At 35.7% G+C, this 22,369-nt stretch overlaps 1 protein-coding gene across 1 annotated transcript; it reads right to left on the bottom strand.

Annotated features, from left to right (window-relative positions):
• Window positions 1-12,737: 12,737 nt before the first annotated feature.
• Window positions 12,738-19,893, bottom strand: LOC136801527 (protein kinase C-binding protein NELL2-like). The gene is made up of 8 exons (XM_067058167.1): window positions 19,716-19,893; window positions 18,933-19,061; window positions 17,853-17,975; window positions 17,283-17,411; window positions 15,800-15,928; window positions 14,942-15,070; window positions 14,329-14,443; window positions 12,738-13,425 (listed from the first exon to the last, which is right to left on the bottom strand). Exons 1-8 carry the CDS (start codon window positions 19,783-19,785, stop codon window positions 13,269-13,271), a joined length of 981 nt encoding a protein of 326 aa, XP_066914268.1. The 5' UTR covers window positions 19,786-19,893; the 3' UTR covers window positions 12,738-13,268.
• Window positions 19,894-22,369: the final 2,476 nt, after the last annotated feature.

Below are 22,369 nucleotides of genomic sequence, written 5' to 3'. Positions count from 1 at the left end.
TTGTGTCTTTTTATTTTTCTCCTACACTTTGACCAATTTTTAAGGGATTTCATGGTATTTCAGAAGTAGAATTTATCCTTTGGAAGCTTGAAAATTACTCGGAAGAGACCAGTTTTTCCTGTTTAAAATGGCAATGAAATAGGATATCAATTGGATTTTTATAAATTTTACGGCTAAATTCCGTCCCAGACCACACGAATCTCATTGGAAAAAGATGAGATTTTTAGTCATAAGCTTTTTTAACTTCAATTTTCATATCTGAAAAATGAAGTTAAGTAACGAGGTCAGCTTTGCATCTTCGCAAAATGCTTTGGTACCAGATCGTATCTCACGCATAAAGTAGTGTGGATAGATGTATCAGGAAATCTCTTTAGATATCAATTTTGTTTACTGAATAATGATGTAGCTAAGAAGTCGCCGGATTTTACAAAACATCTTCAACGTAAAACAACCAGGAATAAAGTTGATTAAACAATTGACGCAAAAAGTCCATACTTGAAAAAATGTTGTCACACAGCTAGAAAAGTGACTTCAAAGAGACGTAGACCGGATACTTCTAAATGACATGGCGCAATATTCAAAACGCGGGGATCCTAATCTGTTCAAAGACTGTTACATCCTTCTTAGTCATTAAATAATATTCGATTGTCATTTTTCATTTTGTGTCATACACATTTTTTTATAAGCAACTTGATTTTTAGCTCCAGACCTAATATTCCTTATTTATAATAGCATTTAGCTCAATATTTGAACTTTTACGTAATATATAATATATGCTTATTTGGTCTTGGGATATCATTTGCCATAATGGGATTCTCTATAAAGGTTTTATCATACAAAATAGTCAGAAATTTGGCTGATTTCAGGGCTCGTGTGCATTTGCAGCCTAGTTGCTTATACATAAAAAATGATATGCAAAAGAGCTTCATAACAGAATACGGTATTTTCTGGCATTTAATCAATGACGTCATTTAAACTGATGTTGATTTTAGATCAAAAACGAAAGTGCAAATATTATGCTTTGCGGTATTTCTTTCAGTAAGGTTTCTACGTGATTGCCGGTTTTCCTTTCACCATGCTTTCACTCTTTTTGATTCAATGTTCAGATTTTAAACACGTTTAAAGGTTTTGCATGGGATTGGAATAGCGATTTAAAAAAAGACAGGGTAACTGTTTGTCCTTTTCTGGATAACACTTTCAATGGAACCCTGATGATACGTTCCAAAACGGCTCCCTACTGTAATTCAGACTGATTTTGACCAGTAAGAACACTTTTTTACGACTCAATCATGAAAAATATCTTTTTTTAATCATAAAACGTTGGGGCAGGGGAGTTGGGAACTCAGGCAAAATGAGGTCAGAGTCTTTTTTAGGCTTAGAGATTACCTGACAGGGTCTGACACGTTTTTTGATTTTTAGTGTGAGTTTGGTAAAATATATTAAATCAAGTTCAATTTTTGCTTATCAGCGTCCAAATTCTAACTGTCTAGTCAACATTTTGCCGGAGTGGGAATAGCTATCCAGCCAAAAAACTTATTTGGATAAAACAACTTTTCTCCCACCGGTTTCTTACAGTGGAGTCTCTTTAACTCGAACCTCTATAAATCGAATGAATTCTTGACTCGAACAAGTTTTTTGGTCCCATTCATTGAACAATGCCTTATAAACCTTACTCGATAACTCAAAATTCTCTTATCTCGAACAAATTTGTGACCCCGTAAGAAACCGAGTTGGAGATACCACTGTACTTCCCTGTCCCTGTGCTACATTCGTCGTCGAAAATTCACAGACTTGGATTTGACGTTAAACATTGCAATTTTTAGAATCACAGAAAACATTGAAAGCTTCATCATGATATTCTGTTTGTTATTTTCTCCAAAAAGCAATGAATGGTAAAGATTTGCTATGAGGTTTGTAAATTGGTGGTGTAGAGACCTAGCTGTGTTACTTCTTCTACATAAGGTCACTAAAGAAGGAATAATTCATGATGCGTGTTGGATTCGAAAGAGGAGTTGGCGCGTATAGTATATATTTGAAGAAATTTCTTCCCACTAACATAACATCTTATCAGGTGATAAGTGGCAGAGCAGGTATGAATATCGTCCTTATTGGGACTCATCAGCACTGCGTACTGAATCCTTGCTAGACAAATATAATTGAGTCTCTTTAACTCGAACTTTTATAACTCAAATGTTTCCTTAATTCGATATAACATAGTTTGTATATTATAAAACGTAATATGTTTCGCGGCGGATAGAGTCTGTGTTTAAGACAACAGCTACTCCCGTAAAAAATTCCCGTCATCACGTTTGTTCCTCTTAGATGAAACTAGTCTTAGACTATAGCATAGTCTACAGTTAACAGTGCCTTATAAATCTTGTTCCATAACTCGAAATTCCCTTCACTAGAGCTGTGTTGTTTTCTGTATATATCTTCCCGCGTTTACTATATTCTTCTAATGGACGATGGTATCGTCTATCAGATGTGTCACACATCGTTTCAATAAACTTCATACAGCGGATAGGAAAAGTTGTTTGATCTTTCTATACGCAGATTAATAAACGAATTAATTCATTACCAAGAGGAAATCTGACCAAATTGAAAATCTATATTTTGAGTAAAGAAGAGTCTAATATTTAACATCCTAAATTCAAGTACGTCAATCGGCCTTTCGTCTAGAAGAAGGGTTATAATTGCAAATACGTGAAAAGGAACTAACAGATCACGGACTGCTTGAATTTAGAATTAGAGATTTTATATCTTATATTTAGATCGTTTTTATAAGAACCAGCTGATTTTAGCGAAGACTGGACTGTTCTTAATTTTTTATAATTTTCAGGCTTTAATGTCTCAAAAATTTTAGGACAAAGATAGGATAAAAGGCCTAAAAAAGGGGCGATAACTCAACCATGAACTGGAAGTTAAGGCATTAGACGGCTAATATTTTTGGCATTTTACACCTACTGTACATTGATAAACTTTAGGAATGGCATGAATCTGTTCTGAAATTGGCCTCAATCACGGTGGACGCTTATTCCGGCTTCTATTCGAATATCTATAATTTAAACTAATTCCCGGTCCCCGTCAAGAAAAGAATGTCTCTTAAAATACTTTCTATGTTTCGAATATACTTTCTCTGTAATTCGATCAAATGAGATTTTTAGATTGAATTCGAATAAGAGAGAGTCACCTCAAAGAATACCACAGGTTGGGTTATAACAAAGGTAAATTTCCATTGATTATGCAATCATATCTTAATCATTATAAACCTAAATTTTAACTGACCCTATAAATCAAATAAAATGTTATCTAATTAAGATAAATGCGAACTTAATTTCATTATAATATTGCATTAAATGACACTTTTTAAATATTTCCTTTCCAGAAGGAAATATTTGTTAAAACGGTAATTTTTCTTCTCCTTCTTCTTCTCCTCCAAGTCTAACGCTCGGTTTTGGTCAATTTCGTGAGTTTGTACATGAGTCTCTTTTTAAATCAAGCTCCGGCGGTAAAAACAGTAGGATGTTCTTTTTTCGAGGCGGAAGACGTCATTGTTCCAAGACACGTCGTAGGAAATATGCGTACGGTAGTCTATTCTCCTTGCCGATCGGAAAACGTCGCCCGGTCCGAAAGCGTATTGTTGATCGGACCATACTGCTTTTTAACAGTCATAACAAAGATGGAGGCAAAAAATAGACAACAAATGATGCTCTTTTGCTATTTTTCTTTGGTTTTTATGCTTTCATGAGTTGAATTGGATCATGTTTTTTGTACGATTGTCTGGATTTGATGTTTCATTTACATACTCTTGGTGTGAGAGATACATATCTCTTATCTTGATGGTCTTGGAAAAACAGGACATTTTGTCAACTTTCACAACAAGCTAACTTCAAATTGAAATTATTTTGCCTGTATATTTACCTAAAGTGATTGTGGATAAATCTGACCATGTTATACCTGAAAAAAAAGTTTGAACTCACTTTTATGGTATGCACCACCCAATGCGCAATGGTTAGATGGCGATGGTTGGTGATGAACTATGATTTAGCTAGCTTTGAGCTAAAAATTTAAACATGGAGCAAAATTGACTGGTTAATGATTGGATTTCCCTTAGTGTTTTTATCTAAAACAATGAATTAACTGGTTAGTGACAGTTAGTGAAAACTCTCTTTGTGGGGAAAATTCTGTTGCGGTTCACAGAACGGTAATTTCAAACTTTTTAAGCTGATATAACCGGAACACCTTGGCCAATATGAAGAATGTTAACTCTTAAAATTTTGATTGTATTGAATATGGAATTAAACAATTGGAATCATTGTCTTGAACTTGGTACTTGGAGATTTTCTTCCCCATGCATTTATAATGTGGAAAACTTTGGTCGTGGAGATTTTTTTCCACGTGCGTTTTAAACGTGGAAACTTTTGTTGTGAATTTGGAGATTTTCTCCCCCGTGCATTTAAAACGTGGAAAACTTTGGTTGTGAATTTGTAGATTGTTTTCCACGTGCGTTTTAAAGGCAAACGGTTGAAACTTTTGTTATAAATTTGGAGATTTCTTACATGTGCAATTAAACGATGGAAAACAATTGTTATGAATATATAATTTCTTCAATGTGCCCTAAAACTTGACATTTTCTTCCACATCTGCATTTAAAAAATGAAGAAAACTTTAGTGTCAATTGACAATTTTTTCAAGTGATTTCCTGGCCTGGCATGACAACTTTTTTCCTTTTTGTCATTCTTTCATTTCAGATATTTCCCCTTTTTGGCTAATATTTCTGACAATAAGCGCTTTAAATAAAATTATATAATTATGCACTATCCCAAGGCCTTTTGATGAGGCCTCTACTCAGCGGGTGCGATGCCGGGTGACGGCTAGTACAGTGAGGCTGGAACATCGATTTTTGAGGATTACGATTTTACCAGCTTTTTAGCGATTTTTGCCTCGCTAACCCAAATCTCGCAACCTCTTTATCTTAAAGGATGATCGAAATTAGAGTTTTTCAGCGTTCCGAAAAAAATGCAAAGCAGAAATTTTTTCATCTTCACAGGATCGATTGTCAACAACAAAGTACATCTTTTGGTCTTTGGGTTTGTTTCTGACGTTTTTTCTTCAAAGAATATCGATCACTTTCCTTTTCCCCTTGAGCGCGCGAGAAAAAAATGATTAGCTCGCATTCTCGCGCGGGCGAATAAAGATGAGGCGGCAATCTTGCACTGAGGGTGCTACTTAGTTTCCGCCCTATTTTGCGCCCACCATAGAATGGTCCAAATACGGGGGTATTCTAAATGATAAACGATGTCGTTCTGTAAGTGTTTTATTTTCTGATAGATACAAATAGTATATTGAATACTATTAACTTATTTATTTTAATATTTTTGAGCCCAAATTTAAATATCTGGTTAAATATAAAACAAATGACAGCAGTTCTGGTTTTCCCTCAAACCCCCGGGAAAAGTTTTTTTGCCGACTTAGCTATTTTACAAATTTCGGAAAAGAACTCCCATAGGAATTCCGATTCATAACCCGATTGGTTCATTTCAGAACGGCTTCAAGAAAGTCATAATGGCAGATAATTTTAAAAGTTTCTCTGAGTAAATGTGTGTAATTTATTGATGTTGATGGCTTGTTGATTCTTTAAAGAAAAAAGATAACAGGTATAGCTTTTTCTAATCCTGGAATATCGAGGTTCCAGCTACACTGTAGTATAATACTAAAATCCAACTAAAGTCCACCTACTCTCGGGTACCTAATAGCCGGGGGGATTGGAATAAGCGGGGGGGGGGGGGGTTTGGAAAAATCTCAAAACTTAATAAGCGCCCCGGTTGGAAAAAAAATGTCCTGGGTGGCAAATTTTTTAAAAGGAGGCTAATACAGCAGAACCATTGGGACAAAAAAGGGAACTTTCAAAAACATTTTCCCAAAAATTAATAAGCGGGGGGGTTGGAATAAGAATGTCCTGGGTGGAAAATCTTCGAAAAATTAATTAGCGGGGGGGGGGGCGGCTATTAGGTACCTGAGAGTAACGAAAATTAAAGGTTGTCTAGCCAATTTGGTTTCTGCATTGTTATTCTCAGTCGAGTTCAGCTTGGATATACTCCGTAATCTGTAGGTTTGAACCTTCGTCATCTTAAGAATAATCCTGCAAATACTAGCAATTACATAAACGAATTTTGAAACTCTTGGGGACTTGTGTTGCATGATGTTATCTGAGATAAATCACTTTGATATCTTTTGAGGGCATCAATAATTATTTTATCATTTGTAAAGGAAATATTTATCCGCATCTTTGCGGCTCTTGTTTCCTTTAATATCAAAGGATGCGCCATTTAATAAGACAATCTTAAGGAGGTACTTAATCATTTCCTTCAACAGCCGTAAGCGGCACTTTAAGAATGCCTCATGTTTTTCCCAATAAATTATAATCGTCTGAGATGAGAATTACTAAATATCCTGGTTTTGACTGAGTTCCCAATATCATAATTTTAGAAAATTCTGTAGGCTCAAAGACTTATATAACGAACCCCCCCCCCATGTTGAAAATTTTCCCGAACTCTAGGGTTTAGCATCTTTTTCATCTAGGTGCAAAATAGTTCTCTGCCAGATGGCACACAACGTTGTTTCAGCGTTTATGAAATGCTCACAACTTTCATATAGCGTTAGATAAACGTTAAAGCAACATATTTTGCCATCTGAGCCTCACTAATGTGTCAGTGTACTAAAACTACGGAAGCCCTGAACGGCCACAACGACAACAATTTCACACAACAATATTAATCACTCACAACAATATAAATCACTCACAACAATATTTCAAACTCTCACAACAATACTTCAAATTCTCACAAAAATATCAAAAATTCTCACAACAACATCAAAAATTCGCACAACAATTATATCAAAATTTTCACAACAATACCTTTCCCGCAGTGATTTTTCTACTACGTCTTGTTGATGATGAAAAATCTTCCGTGAGGACAAAGCCTTTAGTTACTACAAACCTAGAGACACCTGCGTGTAGCTAAATATTTCACGTGGTGATTGAATCGGTCATACTGTTAAAATGAATTTACAGATAGTCTGGTAGTCGTCATTGAGTACTGTGGAAAAGTCCACGATGCCAACTGATGCACGATTGATCATTAGAAGTTGGACCGTACCGTCCATAAAGCTTTTGATTTGATTATGGTTTCTCTGGAAATTGGAAACTTTTGCAGCTAAACACCAGAGGCTTAATTTCTTTTTCGCAAAAGGACAATTTACCCTGGGTGTGTCAGAAGCCTAGTTTTCAGAGATATATTATTCATTCGAGCTGCGATACTCAAAGTAGGGACAACAACGTAAAATACACAGACAGGCGCTAGTAACTCAAGGCCCTACCCGGACGGAAGTTTTTTCATCGTCAATGAGACCTAAAAATCACTGAGGGAGAGAGGACTTTAGATTTTCCGATTTTTCATTGTGTCGCTTTGAGGATTTAATGTTGTGAGAATTTTGATAGTGTTGTGAAAATTTTTTTTATTGTTGTGTCAATTTTGATATTGTTGTCAAAATTCTTGATATTGTTGACGTGACGCTGATGTTATTCTGACTGCAATTGATAGGAAAGTAAGAAGATAAGAAAAGTTCAACCGGAGAATTGTAGATCTGTCAAATATGTCGAAGTGTTTGACTTTTAAGTCTCACTCGCAGCCAAGTTTTACAAGCACTGTTGTGCTTGATTCTAGATGGATGGCGCTAGTACGTGACTTAATGGAATGTGTAATGGGACAGCTATTGTTTTTGGCTTTGCATGATATCGTAGTGAATCCTTATCTTTTTTACCGGACTTCTCAGCCCAACTATCGAACTCAGTACCTTTGTTCGCTTTTATACGATTCGAATAGCAAGCACTCAAGATTGTATAACGTTCATATCAGTGAAATCAAAAAGTGGTTCTGGCTACGCATATCAAATCGAAAAACTTAGCCACAAGTAAACTTTAGCCGCTTTACAATTTGCTCAGGCATGACACAAGCATTTTAAATCTGGTACGGCGAATGAGGAAATTTAGGCGATTTTACCGATGAAGAGAAAAATTTCGGGATTTTTTGGTGAAAATCTGGTACGGTGGCCACAGTACCTGCCGTACCCGGTGCGTCGTGGCTGTTTGCTCATTTAAAATTTCTGTATAATTCAAGTATCACATGAAAAATTTCCCGAATACAGTGGAGACATTCTCAAAACATTTTAATATGTTACTGTTCCTTTCTCTCACCCTTCCCTAAGTATACCCACTTAAGAAAGGGTAGGGTAGCATCATATTTTGGATATGCTTTGCTATAAAGGGATGTCAACCGGTATATTTTTCGCGTCTAATTCGCATCCCTATTCACATAACTAATTCCCTAATTCCATGGATGTCTGGGTAGTTCAGAAAATATAGTTGATCGGTTTGTGCGGACATCCGGCGGATTAGTACTAGGGTTGCGAGCTGGCGGGTACATACCACCCGAATTTCGACCTTCGGACCCTTAGCGGGACTAAAAAGGAGGAAAAATAGGATAATTTTGTGAATTTTACGGCCCTTATTGAGACTAACTTCTTTATCGTTAGAATCCAGTCTCTCAAAGGTTGTGGATCACGTTGTTATGAAATACCAATAAAATATACTAAGAAATATAAGGCCAATATCGTAATTGCATATATTAATTCACCGATTGATATCCGCATAATGACAAGCGGCTCCTGTGTAAAAATTCATTTTCTTTTCACAAAAAGTCAAATATGTTAGGTTCACGCCTACAATGTATAATATGTTTTGTCCATGACCTCATCCATTTCAAATTTTGTCTAAAGCCTTTCCACGAGTTCAAGCGTTCGCTGAATTGTCAATGGTATTATTCTAAACCTTTGCAACGTTCAAGTTAATCCAATTCAATTTAACAAATTTAATAAGTTTTCCTTCTACTGAAATGCCAAATAATCCCAAGTTGATAGGTAACGTGGTCCAGCTTACGTTCATAACGTCCATTTAACATCAGATATACGTTCAAAAAACACTTCAATCCTGTCGGAATTGAAACTTCCTTCATTGTATCACTCCAAGGCGTTAGAAAAATCCTGGGTTTCTTTTCGAGTTTTCACTCACAAATACACGTTTTTTTTTAAGAAACTAGTTTTATCAAGCAGCCTCAATGTTTCTTAAGAAATCGGCCTTTTGAGCCTTGAATGTTTCTTACATGTTTCTAAACTTTTTGACATAATCAGCCTCATGGAAGGCTGAATTGGAAGGTTCTTAAAAGAAACCGAATTAAAAAATGTAATTTTTTCATTCTCAGCCTCAGCATGTTTCTTAGATGTTTCTTAGATTTTTAGATTCATGTTTCTTAAAAGTGTGTTTCCTAAAAAAAACGTGTAAAGCTCATAGCCTCGGTTTGAAAACATCAATAAGCTCATCTAACATCTAACATCTATAATATCCCTTATTGTCTTCATATTTCAGTCGCGTTCTGGTGTGCCTTACGATTCGTTTTCATAAAAAACTCAAATACATTCAAGCCTTTATTATATTCCTTTAAAGCACCAGAAAGAGCTGGGTTTCGCTCTGACTTTTTCTGGTCTGTAGTTCGTACATTCCCACTCATATCTTTGATAGTAAACATGTTATATTTCTTAGCCAGATATCGAGAATGTTCGGTAAACTCAGGACTGCTTAGTGTATTACGGCGTGGATCTGCAGAATAAGCTCGTAAATTCGGGTCCTCAAATTGTCTTTTAAAGTCATCATTGAAACATTCTTCTGAAGAAATTCGAAGGTTAGCAGGCGCATTGTAGAAATAATTTATAACCCTTTCCGCACTTTCTTTATATTGTTTACCTTCAGAGTCTTCAATCTTTTCTACCTTGGAAAGCTCGTCTTCTAAATTTCTCTTCTGATTAGCGTTCTCGTGAAATAAACCCATTTTTGTTCGGACGTCTGCTAGCTTCAAAAACGCTGACTCAGCATCAATCTTATAAACATCTGACTTAAGGTCATCGATTGAATCCTTTCTGATTTTTGATCCCGACACTAAACGATTTTGTATGTCTGTGAAAGCGATGTTAAGATTACGGTCCATAATGGCGTAAGGAAGCACATGGCAAATAAAAAGCCCCTTCAAGTCTTGTAATGGCGCGAAAAGTCTCAACGCGTTTTTGGTCCCATTTGTGAATTCAGGCTTGTGTTCGAAATGAGAAAGAAATGTTGCAGCAAGACAGAATTTAACAAGGAATGCTAGGAAAAATATGACCCTAAAGTATGAATAAACCATGATGCATTTCTTTATCATCAATATCTTGTTTTTTAATTTTGTTGTATTTGAATACCTGGTGAAAGAATAAAATAAATTTTTATAAGATGAAGCATAACAATCAAAAACTTTCATTAGCGAACTTGTGTATGTCTACGTTTTCAGGTACTGAAACGAATAGGAATAACCCGTTTTTTAATAAGTTTTGACCCACAAAATCAAGAAGAGCTGTAAAAGTGAATGATTTTTAGACAAATGTTACGGTATAAAAAAAAAAAAGCTCAAAGTACAGAAATCACAAAAAATATTAATTTCAGTCACTTCAGATAAGTATAAACCTTTCTCTATATTTTCTCCCTCAAAAATATTTTATGAAGATTTTCTTTGTCTTGTAATTAGTGTTTTGAATGGTTCATTGTCTGTTTAGTTTTGTTTCGTTGTTCGTTTATTCACACCTCAGTGATTTTGTGCTGAAAATTTTAGACGCTTTTAACATCCAAAAATTAATTTGAAAGGCGTTTCCAGCATATCACACAAGGAATGTATTGTGAAAAAGGTGTTTCTAACTCTTATTTCCAACCTTCAACTGGGAATACCCTGAAGATAGTCTATTTTGGAATAAAGTAGTAAATTTCGTCTGTATTAATAAAAGTCTGCGCCTACACACTTGCCAATAAAGTCGCAATATTCGAGTTCAGTAGAGTTTTCATGTTTAGTTTAAGATTCAGGAATCTTACTTTTTCTGGCCTTTTGAAACATCTAGTTGTCACACATCGTTGTTTTGATGTAAAGAACATGCTGTGACTTCCAATTTACTTAAGCAATAACGCCAGAAAACCTTGCAGGCGAAAGCTGATTTTTCATGTCATCTTTAATATCCTCGGTATAGCAAGGCGCTTTTCTTTGTTGCTATCAATTGATTAAACGAACTGCCAAATTAATAACCGCAAATTAAGAGCTCCAAATTTTTGCGCAAATAAACAAGTCTTTGACGGTAAATTAATGACCTTGTTTTTAAAATATTTTCAGCTGTCATCCATCCACATTTTGACACATTCTCGACAAAAAATATGCATATTATTTTTTGAAACTTTGATGGATACAACACAACGCAATATACATGCTTTTTTATTATAAGAATATACTTCATAGGAATATTCATGATGAAATTGGCCAAAAAATTAAGAATATGCTAAGAATGCCTTTATCATGGAATTCGGCAACTGTGAAATTACCTGTAAATTGCCAATTATTTTTCCGCAAAAACTTTCACAAAAATGCTAAATTCTTGCTAGAGTTATCTATTACATCTTACAATCATGGTCAGAATCTGTTGGCATTTCGTTTTTTAGAATTTAAAGTTCGGGCGAAAATAGTAATTTCAGTCTTTTCACTTTATTCCATTGGATATTTCGATTTGGGAGGGATTTATTGGCTTCCAGGCTATAATCTAAGCCTTGTTGGACCAATTTTGAGCCTTTAGATCCTCGGATCATAAGGTCCTTAAGTCTAATGTTAAAACTCTACTTTCCATCCCTAAGTTAGACCACTTAAATTTTACTTTTGAAATTTTCCTGGGAAATTCCCTTTTTGCCAAATATTATGGCTACGATTGTAGATTAAGGCTGTGTTTGGATCGTAGCCTAAGAATACCGTAAGAATATTTCAGGACAATCTTTCCCAAAAATTCAAGAATATCCATGATGAAATGAAATGAAAAACACCATTTTTGTAAAAAAAAACTTGTATAAATGCTAATCGTTTCTTATTGATGCTTTATTGTACTATTCCAGCAAAAGGTACCCTATGGGGGGAAGGACGTCATTTGTAGAATGACAAACCCCCTTTGTATATTTATGTCTCACGAAAGTAAATTGGGCCTTCCCTTGAATTCTGAATATCTTTCAGTGGCAATCTTTGATCGCGAAATTTTACTAATCGCTCCCTACCGGATTAGGAAAATTATCTGTGGCCACGTCAAAATGGACGGGAAATATGATCTATGGGGGAATCAAAATACGAGCGAGCCTGCCGACGCACTGGACTTACGGAAATAGCGGACGCGAATGTCCGATGTCGAATGGGAAATTTCGTTACCACCGGACGTGAATTAGTCCGTAATTTAATAATATTTTTCTGCACCGAAAAGAAAATCAGAAAATCTGAGTTTGCGAGATGTTTACTCTATTTATAAAGTTGACACTTTATCTTATCTTTATTGACACGTTGATCCAAGGGATTTAATCACCTTGGTAATAGTTTCAAAACGAGGCAGCCATAGCACTCACAATATTTTATGAAAAGGTCAACTTGAGCCTGTTTTTGGCTAAATGACTCAATGTTTCCTCAACCAATATTCTCCCCGATAGAATAGATAAATTTTGACTACTATTTCCTATCAATAAGTCAAAGAACTTAGAGAAATAGAATACAGGGAACATAATCAAGGATGTGACAATTAAAATGTATAATGTATATAATATGAAAAATTGCCTAGATATAATATTTTTGTCTACTTACTTATAAAATGTACAAAGCTATGGATAAAGAAATAGATCTGATGTTGACGAATCGCGAAGTTAGATCATATATACCTTAAGGGAAGAAAAATTCGACAGACACAAATTATGGCAAAAAAATCGCTAAACTTGTCAAAACTTCATGTGCCAGATATCATTTATATGTACAAAATCTTTACAGCCTAAAGTTTGTTATAAAATACACTCTCAACAATGTTGTGTCTGAAATGGCTGGAAAGTGGTACCCTAATGGTACCGCTACTCTATGTAGGTCAACATATTTTTATCAATTATCAAAATTGAATCAAACAAAGAGTAGTGCTACCAGTTGGGTACCAAATTCAAAAGAAACTAGGATTAAAGATGTCGGATATATGTGGTCAATAATTTAAATACGGCGCATGAACTCAACATTTAGTTGAGTGTTGAAGCGATATCGTGCACCAGCTGGACAAACGTTAAAGTTAACCTTGTCAAGTTATTTCATGTTTATTGAGGTTATAATGGACAATGGATTAGAAAAATCATTTAGACGGATTCCCTCCGGCGATCGAGTTACGTTTTCTGTAAGTGTTTTGTATCGTTCGGTTTTTGTCTTTGAAGGGGAAATTTCAGGGCCACGTTTTCGAGTATTTCTAGAAGAAAAGAAAAAAGAAATAGATAATTTTTCGACTTTTTGCAATTAAGAAATTTTTGGGATCAAGATAAAATGGTTTTGACAATATTTTGATTTAAAATTGCATTTTTGGAATCTACGTGAAATTTTACGGTTGACGAAGGCTTTTGAAACAAAAGTGAGGCAACAGGAGCCTCTGAAAGTCAAATTTTCGATGAGATTTGGGTCTTTTTTTCAATGGTGTTGATTGTAATCTAGAAGTGTGGCTTTTCTCGCCGGAGGGATATTTTAGTTAAAACATAGTATAAGATATACTATGGTTGAAATAATACTACTACGAAGTTCTGTTGCTGGATGAACTACCCAAACTAAGGATCAACTTTCACTAGGTGATAAACTTCTGATATCATTTAGAATAACATATTCGTTTACTAAGATTTTAAGGCCTTAATTTGTAAAAATATTTAAAATCTCTTAAGTTATATCAATAATATTTGGAAAATCAACAAATTAACAAAACAATAACGTTAACTATCAACTACAAGATTAAAAAATGTTAAGTGAAATAATACCTAGAGGGGGATTAAAGTCTGAGTCGTAGACCTCTACAAAAGTGGTTAGCCAGCAGACCAGGAGGGATTTGGAATTAAGAACAATTTTATAAAAGTATGAAGCTCAATGACGGTCAGAATGCTGAAGCAGGCTCGTTTTGTCTTAATTTGTTTTTAAGTCTATTCAGAATGTCAGTCTCATGTTCTTATGAAATTGTTATTTGTAAATTACTTATTCGACAGGTTCTACTGGTGCACCATTTGGCTCAAGCAAGTTTATATGCTGCATATAAGGTGCGTCGGCGTCACTAAAATGATATCGTCGCCCAGACGTACGGCGGAAATTTCGCGTAAAATTATTTCCTTCATACCTTTTACGTTTACACTTGATGACAACGAAAGTTACGGCAACGATCAAGATGATGCAACCAGCCACGGTTGATGATCCAATGATGACGTATTTTAACTTTTGGCTTGAAGTTGTCTCTTAGAGAAAAAATATAAAAACAGTTTGACATTTTTTGTCACAAACCATCATAAACCCATCCACTCTTGAAAAATCAGCTTAAAAATAATCTGGCGGATTTACCAAAAACCTGCCAAATTAAATTTCTACTCAATTTAAAACTTTCTTCGTTCTTTTAACTTGGGCTTTCGCAGGCCTTAAAACCGTTTTTTGTTCATTACATAACAAGTTTTTGAAAAGAAATATTCTGCCTCAGACTAGCAAGCATCTGCTTTTTAAAAAATGAAATGCGGGAAAAAAGTTACTTATGAAAAAGATAATTTTCCGTGGAAAAGTGCTTTGGAAAACCTACACCGTGGAAAGCTATTTATTTCGAAACGGTGGAATTTTATTTATATTTAGCATATTCGGTGAAGGTAGTGAGCCCAGTGTAAGCATAAGATGTAGCGAAATACAAAGACGTGGTTTACTAGACTAGCAACCACTTAGCTAAATTCTAGTTAAAATTTCTTTCTTACTTGGCTCTACTCTGTCAGGGTGACAATTGTCGACCAAACATTCGCAACCATATCCGCCATCTTTGTTTATACATGAATGATACTGTGGACAATAAGTGAAATTCTGGTTCATCGCGCACTCGTCTATATCTATAGTGAGATAGAAAAAAAATTATTTGATTTTGTCCAAAACTGACACCCAACCAACCATTTCATAAATCTTTTATATCTTATATGTTAGACATTCGACATACGTCAATGCATGTACCTTTACCCATTACGTGCCACTGGCATCATATGATCGTTCTAGTTTTTTCGGTCCTGGTACCGTTAGGCCTAGACCTGTTTTTTTACCTCCCATGAGTGAAAAAAGTCCAGTCCAGGATGTATATGTACACGCATTTAAAATAAAAACTTAAATTTAAATTTGTGGAATGATGCCACTTATTGGGTTAAATGGATATTACATTTAATAATTGAAAATATTTCCAGCCGGCCAAAAAAATAGTTTTAGACTTATTCATATATAACAATATAGGTCTATTTATTTTCAACTGAGGATTGTTTGTATAAACAAAAACCACCAAATAAGTTGTGTTGTGATAGTTTGTGCGAGCTAGTCTATTCATTTCAAGGGTGCATTTTTTTGAAACGATGTACAACCGAAGCCATATACAATCAAAGAATGATATTTGATAACAAGGGGAAATTCCCTGCAAAACTTTAAACAACACAAATAATTTTAAAATGCGCTAAGTTACTTTTGAAAAACGTTAAAGTATCCGATATATTACGAACCTGATTGTAGAAGCCATATCAGTGTAATAGAGACCAACTCCCTTAAGCATAAACCTATGTTTTTCATTTGAAGGGATTTACCTTTGCAACCGTGTCCGCCATGATCTTGTTCGTAACCATGACCACACACACAGCTGTAGTTACCATATTGATTTCTACATTCAGACATATTCGGACAAATATAAGGATAAACTTCACACTCGTCTAAGTCTATAGTGAATGAAAAAAGAGGTAAATGATAAATTCATGACATCCCTGACTCAGCGAAAAAAAATATCGAATTTGAGAGTTATATGTTTGTCACTGACAGTATGTATCAGTCGAGAGTGAAACGAATGCTCCTTTATTTCTTTAGCTGTCTAAACTTGGATTTTTCAACTTTTCATAACTCTTTAGTTCAGAAAAGGAGAAGTTGAGTACCAATTTATGACCCGGCCGAACCCAAACGCGAAACGTAAGCCAGTTGTTGCTTAATGAAAGGGAACGTCAATTAATAAAATCAAAAGTTCCTCTTTGGGTACGAAATTGTATGTACCCGAGTATGGTAATTAGATTTTCGACACGGAAGGAACCGATTCAAAGAACCATGACTCCACGATTTTTTATTATGTAAGCAAGTAAGTATATTCATCTGGTGGCTGTCGGCGAGGCCGGGAATGAGGGAGTCCATCCCGTTTTCTATTTGCGCTAGACCTGGGAGATCGAATGCTGAGGGGGAGCGCCACACCCACTCTCAGCTCCCAATAACTTACCGCCTAGATCAGATTACCCAATCTATGCTACAATCATGGTTGAAATATAATGAGAATTCCGGTTATTTTAACCTTTTTCAAGATTTAAAGTTCTGGTGAGAAAGTCGATTTTGGGCTACCTCTTTACCTTAATCGAATATTTCAATTTGGGAGGGGTTGGTAGACTTCCAGGCTATATTCTGAGCCTTATTGGACTATTTTTGAACTTTTGGATCCTCAGATCCTAAGGTCCTAAGTATAGCGTTAAAACTCAGAGTTAAAACTCTACTTTTTGAAACTACTTTAGAGCACTTACAAATCGATTGTGGTTTCAAAACTTCCCGGCGGATTTCCCTTTTTTCTCAAATATTACGACCTTGATTGTACTCATCTGCTGAGTTGGCGGTGACCCGGGATCGAACCCACAACCCTTAGATTTTAAGGCGAATGCTCTACCGACTGAGCTCCCCGGCCACTTTTATTATGGAACCCATTCAATTTGCGGATTGGTTTTCAGTACTGTAGCTTTCAGAGATATTTTGAAGGACGGAAAAAAGGACAAATTGAGGTTTTCACATATCAGGTTTTCAATCATGATGGAACGATATTTCCATAGAATAAAAGAATCTTTAAAATTACCCTCGGTAAACTCGAACCTAGTCCCTTTGATAGTTTCTTAATGATTCTGATAGCACTCAAAAAAGGATTGTATCAGGTCCATTATCAGTAAAATCTAAAAGTGGTGCAAGTGGGACTACCCTTCTCTTAACTGCGTGGATTTTCTGACGAGTTTCAAAATTTCAAATGTCAAAATGTTGTATAAAATAAATTACCGTAACAATGTTTTCCATCTCCGGTCAGACCTTCTTGGCAAGCACATTTGTATCCTTGCAAGCTATCCGTGTTAACGCATATCGTCTCGTTGCTGCAGTCATCCAAACCAAGTTTACATTCGTCGAAATCTAGTAAATAGCGAGTTTATGTATTTGCAATTTTGAGGATAGTAAAGTGACTGAAGCGATTTGAATAACCCGTAATATCAAGAACGGTAAAAGTGCTTATTTGTTATGGAACTCAAGGATTGACTACCTTAATCATCAAAGTTGAGCTTTCTTTGAAGCAGTCTATAAAACTGGTCACTCAGGCAGACTGACCAAGGTTTCTTCTTTAAAAATTTTTGACAGGGTCGCAAAATCGTAAATCTCAAACCATAATCTGACAGCCCAACCCTTGATAGTTTGAGAAAAGATGAGTTTTATATTTCATGCTCAAAGTTTCAGAGAAATAAACATAGAAATCTACATTTTAACCTCTTCAAAGGATCATGGGAGGATCAAGTTTATTTTCTTTTGGTCCTCTTCTACGATTGACTTAATACAGCTAAAAAGAATAAAAAAACTTACAGGTACAAGTTCTACCATCTCCCGTGTATCCTTGGTTACATGAACAACGATAGCTTCCAAATGTGTTAATACAAAGTGCGTTTTGATCACAAAAGTTCGATCCAGTTGTGCATTCATCCCTGTCTGTATAGGAAAATTCTTGAGAATTCGACCATTTCTTTTAATATCCATGCAGGGGAAGGGGTGGACGAATGTTTTCAGGGGGCAGTCCCAGAAGAATTTCCCGGGGGTCTAAAGAAGTATTGTTTAATTTTTCCAGAGTCTAAAATGTTATTCTAAAACTTCCAGCGGTAAAAGATTTATTTCAGTACACCCCCTTCTCACAAACCCACTAGGACCCCTCCCCACTGGAAAAATTGGCCAAAATATCGTCCCCGGTGGAAAATTAACCCCCAATAATTGTCCTCACTTAAAATAAACAAATAAACCAATCCTCCATGCAAAATATTATGCTATTTTTCCCATTAAAATCCCCAGGCATAAAAAAAATGTAAGAATATCAATCCCCACCGTGTTTCAGTCCGTTATCTTAACCCCACTCTCTGAAAAAATCCTATTGGGTCTGTGAACACCCTCACTTTTAAGGTATGGAAAAAATATTTCAGGCTTCTTTTGCAAATTTTGCCATTTTCAAGGGTATTCACGCATATCGGGACTGCGGAATCTTTTTTGACTTCAAAAAGATCGTCCAACCCCTGTATGGAAATTAAATGGAACAGCCAATCATTTACACTGTTTTATTATCTTAAGTAAGGTCGTTTTCCATTATGTGGACATTTTGCTCGCAGACTGTTGTCAGTCAGTCTTTCACGAATTTGTGAGTACGAAAAATGACTGTCCTGCAGTCTGATCCTCGCACCCACACCCATCTTTTGTGGCATCAGCTCATAGAAGGTACAAAATAAAAAGTCGAAATCGGCCTTTAAAAGTCTAGATGTCATCACTGTCGCAGGGATTCACCAAACCTATTAGCTATGGGAGCAAAACTCGATGACAAAGCTGAAAAAAGCGACGTGTTCCAATTATGCAACAAAAATTTTTAAAGTTGAAAAAGTAACATTTGCGTGCATGGAGCCTTACCTCTACAATTATATCCATCTCCTACAAAGCCCTGTTTACACTGGCAAAATTGAATACCACTTTCATTATAGCAATCTCTACAATCAGAATGATCCAACTCACAATCTTTTTCGCCTGATGGATGAAGTCCTAAAACACAAAAAGAGGTAGTATATGAGGCCGGATAAAGCCGACAAAAACTAAACACTTTCAAATTTTGGTGTGCGGACACAAAAATAAGTGTCTCAAATTAACTCCATATATGTATAATGTCTCCAATTGACTGCCTAAAGTGTTTTCGAAAATTGCTTCTTATATGTGTCATTGTACCGTAGGTTATTTATTGAGCCTTTCTTATCCTCGCCGCATCACCAGGTACCACCAAAAGTATACCAATCACCCTGAACTTCACAGCTGGCTGACCCTTCATTGACTTCCCTAGCATTGAGGTTAAAGCCTCGAAGGAGCTAGAGAGGAATCTTCAACCTTTCTCAAAGCAAGAAAAAGCGAAGCTTTAAGATTGCACCGTTTTTTGGGATGACAGATTGAATCTAGCCCTTTCTTTGCGATGGATTTTACTCTGGCGTTTGTATGTAAACTAAACAGGTATAATAAGTGGCTTCACTTTCCATCCAAAAATTTCAAATCTATCCTTGAGAGGCTTTGAGCTCAATGATCAAAAGTATACCCATCACCCTTGCTTTACAATGTCGAGCCTAGTGTGTTTTATGACACTGCTACTTTATTTATCAAAACGATTAGAGAATTAATGCATTTCGACATTTTGACTATAAGAAACCTTACCTTCGATATGACTGCAAATGAAAATGGCGGAAACACATGTTAAAATGCACCAATATATTGCTTCACTCATCTTCTTCAAGTCAGTCCTTTCATTAGTTCTTTACATTTGTCGAAAAAGATTTCCCTTTGATTTTAATTCTAATTTAAGATTTATTTTTATTTTCCACTTTCTAAAACAATCACTAAATTCATACCATCATGAAGGACTTACCACTGGCGGATTTAGGCAAGTACGTTGGAAACATACGAAGGAGTGCAATGCTCGTTAAAAGACAATCAAATTACATTTATAAATCTCTTTATCCATTAAGGTCAACATGGTCTAAAACGGTGGAATAGCACCTTTACAGATGTAAAAAGAATAAGTTCCGTCGTCTGTTATGCTCGACGACTAATTCAGACGTAAAAAAAAAACAGAGAAGAGAGAAGAGAAGTGAACCCACCGAATCATCCAGAATGGGCCCTATCCCTGCATAGATACCTACTATAGGATAGGGAAATTTCAACGCTTACCAGACACTGCTAACTCTGCGCTCGCGACACGAAATTCTGGGTAACAGAGTTATTCGTGTATAGACAACGGTACTCGAACTACACGGGAGGACATACATCTTCGTAGGTGTTAAACCTATGAGTATCGTCACCACACCACATGTAATGCCAAGCACACTCCCCATACCCTTTTATTAGATTGATGGTACCCAGTTCCCCTCACAAGGCATGGGTTGACCCGAGAGAAGGTACATTCACTTGCCAAGTAAATCATAGCACCGAGTGAGAATCGAACCCCTGACCTACCAGACGGTAATCAAGGTTGATAACCACTACACTACCCAACCTAACCTTTTCGGACTTTCTTTTTCACTAAATCCTTCCAATGTTTGGTGAAAACAATCGAAAGACTTTCTAAAAGTCCTAGACTACTATGCTACCACGTAAAATATCAACTACATCCATCTATCATCTAAATTGCGCCCGGAAAAACTCGTCAAAACGTCAAAATATTTATGAATTCGTGAAGGATTAAAAAACTAGGGATCTAGTACAAAACAATTCGTCCAAACTTTGAAAAAAACCATACTGTAATTATCACCACTGCCAAAATATAAATATGAATCAAACTTGCATTTTTATACTTGCATTTTTATCTTTCAATTTTTTTTTGTCTTTGTTTATGCAAAAAGTATTACCAAAATACCAAGGTTCAGTTTGAATGGCTTACAATTTTGAAGAGGCATACTTGAACTGTATGGTTTTCTTTATAAGCATTTTCAATTTTTGTATTATATTAATAGGCTCTGGTTTAGTGGTGTTATATCTCTCGCTAGTCTAACCAAGCTAGAACAATTTTATTTGTTTATAGAAACTGAATCCCGTAACAGTTTTACACGCATTATAAACGACTCCAGTCTATCCAAAAGCTAATACTTCATTATATGCTCCACACTGACTATGACATGCCCAGGAAATACGATCCATGGCATATATTTTTAGAATTCCAGAGTTATAGTAGTAGAAGCTTACTGACTGTCAGCCAAGAATAAAGGAATCTATACTCTTTTTTATTTACCCAAGATCTCATTGATCAAATGCTGAGTTTGAGCGCTACATCTTCTCTAAGCTCCCAGTTACTCACTGTCCAGATTACGTCTGTGCTACGATCACATTTGTCGAGTTGGCAATGACCGGAGATTGACACATAACCATTGGATTACAAGGCGAATGTTCTGCTCGGTAGTTGAATTATTCTCTGGATCAAATTCCGAAGACGACGAAGATGAAGACGGCGGTAAATTTTTCTTACGACCTTTGGTCTTGCGGCGCAACACTGTGGAATCGTCTTTGTTGATTTGAAATACTAATATGAGACTGGTCGTTATTCAGTTGTTTCCGTATCTAATGAGTAATTTCATTATAAATTCTTGCTACACGAAAATGCCCAAAAAAGCCATAAAATAACGTAAATGAATGAAAATAGCAAAACAAGGATCAAATTCCGGCTTTTTCGGTTGTTTCCGAATATCACGAATTAGCCTTTAGCAAAAGAGTATACAAAATACATACTAACGTACCTTGGGGACATACATGTAGTGTTTTCTTATAAACATTGAACAGACAATTGGCGTATTTTCACAAGGTCAAATTTCAAGACAGACAGTTCCTTACTCGCACGTGATGTCGGCCTTTTGTTCAGACTCTAATAGTCAAGAGTGCCATAGAATTTATTCACTCATTGGTCACAGATGATGTAATATTTAAAGATAAACCAATCAGAAGGGTGATTTTATGATCTTCATAGTGAGGAGACTCAAAATGTTGTCTGTTTTTGTTTACGTATTTTGGTGGGTTGCGCGGTAATTCTACCCTCTCTTCATTCAATCGGGGAACAAAACCAGACAGTCACTATAGGAGTAACATTACTGATCTATAAAAATTTACTAGATTGGTCATTCTCTCTAATGTCTCTATAATGTCTGACATTTTAGAAAAGTTTAGGTTTGAAGGTTTGATAACCCAAATGAATGAATGAAAAAGAATGGCAACGATCGATGAAAAATCCACTGAAAATGCTGAAAAATATGGATCCTGTACCGCCAATAAATGCTTCACGAATGAAATAATAAAGGATAATGACATGTTACAATGTAGGAAAT

The sequence above is a fragment of the Clytia hemisphaerica genome, unplaced genomic scaffold (genome assembly GCF_902728285.1).
Source record: "Clytia hemisphaerica strain Z4C2 unplaced genomic scaffold, Clytia hemisphaerica genome assembly, whole genome shotgun sequence".
NCBI lineage: Eukaryota > Metazoa > Cnidaria > Hydrozoa > Leptothecata > Clytiidae > Clytia > Clytia hemisphaerica.
Note: the sequence above shows the minus strand (reverse complement) of the source record. Positions and strands in the feature narration are given on the sequence as shown.

Bases quoted from the DNA above. Each gene is read 5' to 3' on its own strand.
- LOC136801527 (XM_067058167.1), bottom strand. From the start codon at position 19,785: ATGAGTGAAGCAATATATTGGTGCATTTTAACATGTGTTTCCGCCATT. The intron at 19,062-19,715 runs GTAAGGTTTCTT...TTTGTGTTTTAG, and splicing joins CATTTGCAGTCATATCGAAG to GACTTCATCCATCAGGCGAA. The intron at 13,426-14,328 runs GTATGAAGGAAA...CTTTTCTTCTAG, and splicing joins ATCAAGTGTAAACGTAAAAG to AAATACTCGAAAACGTGGCC.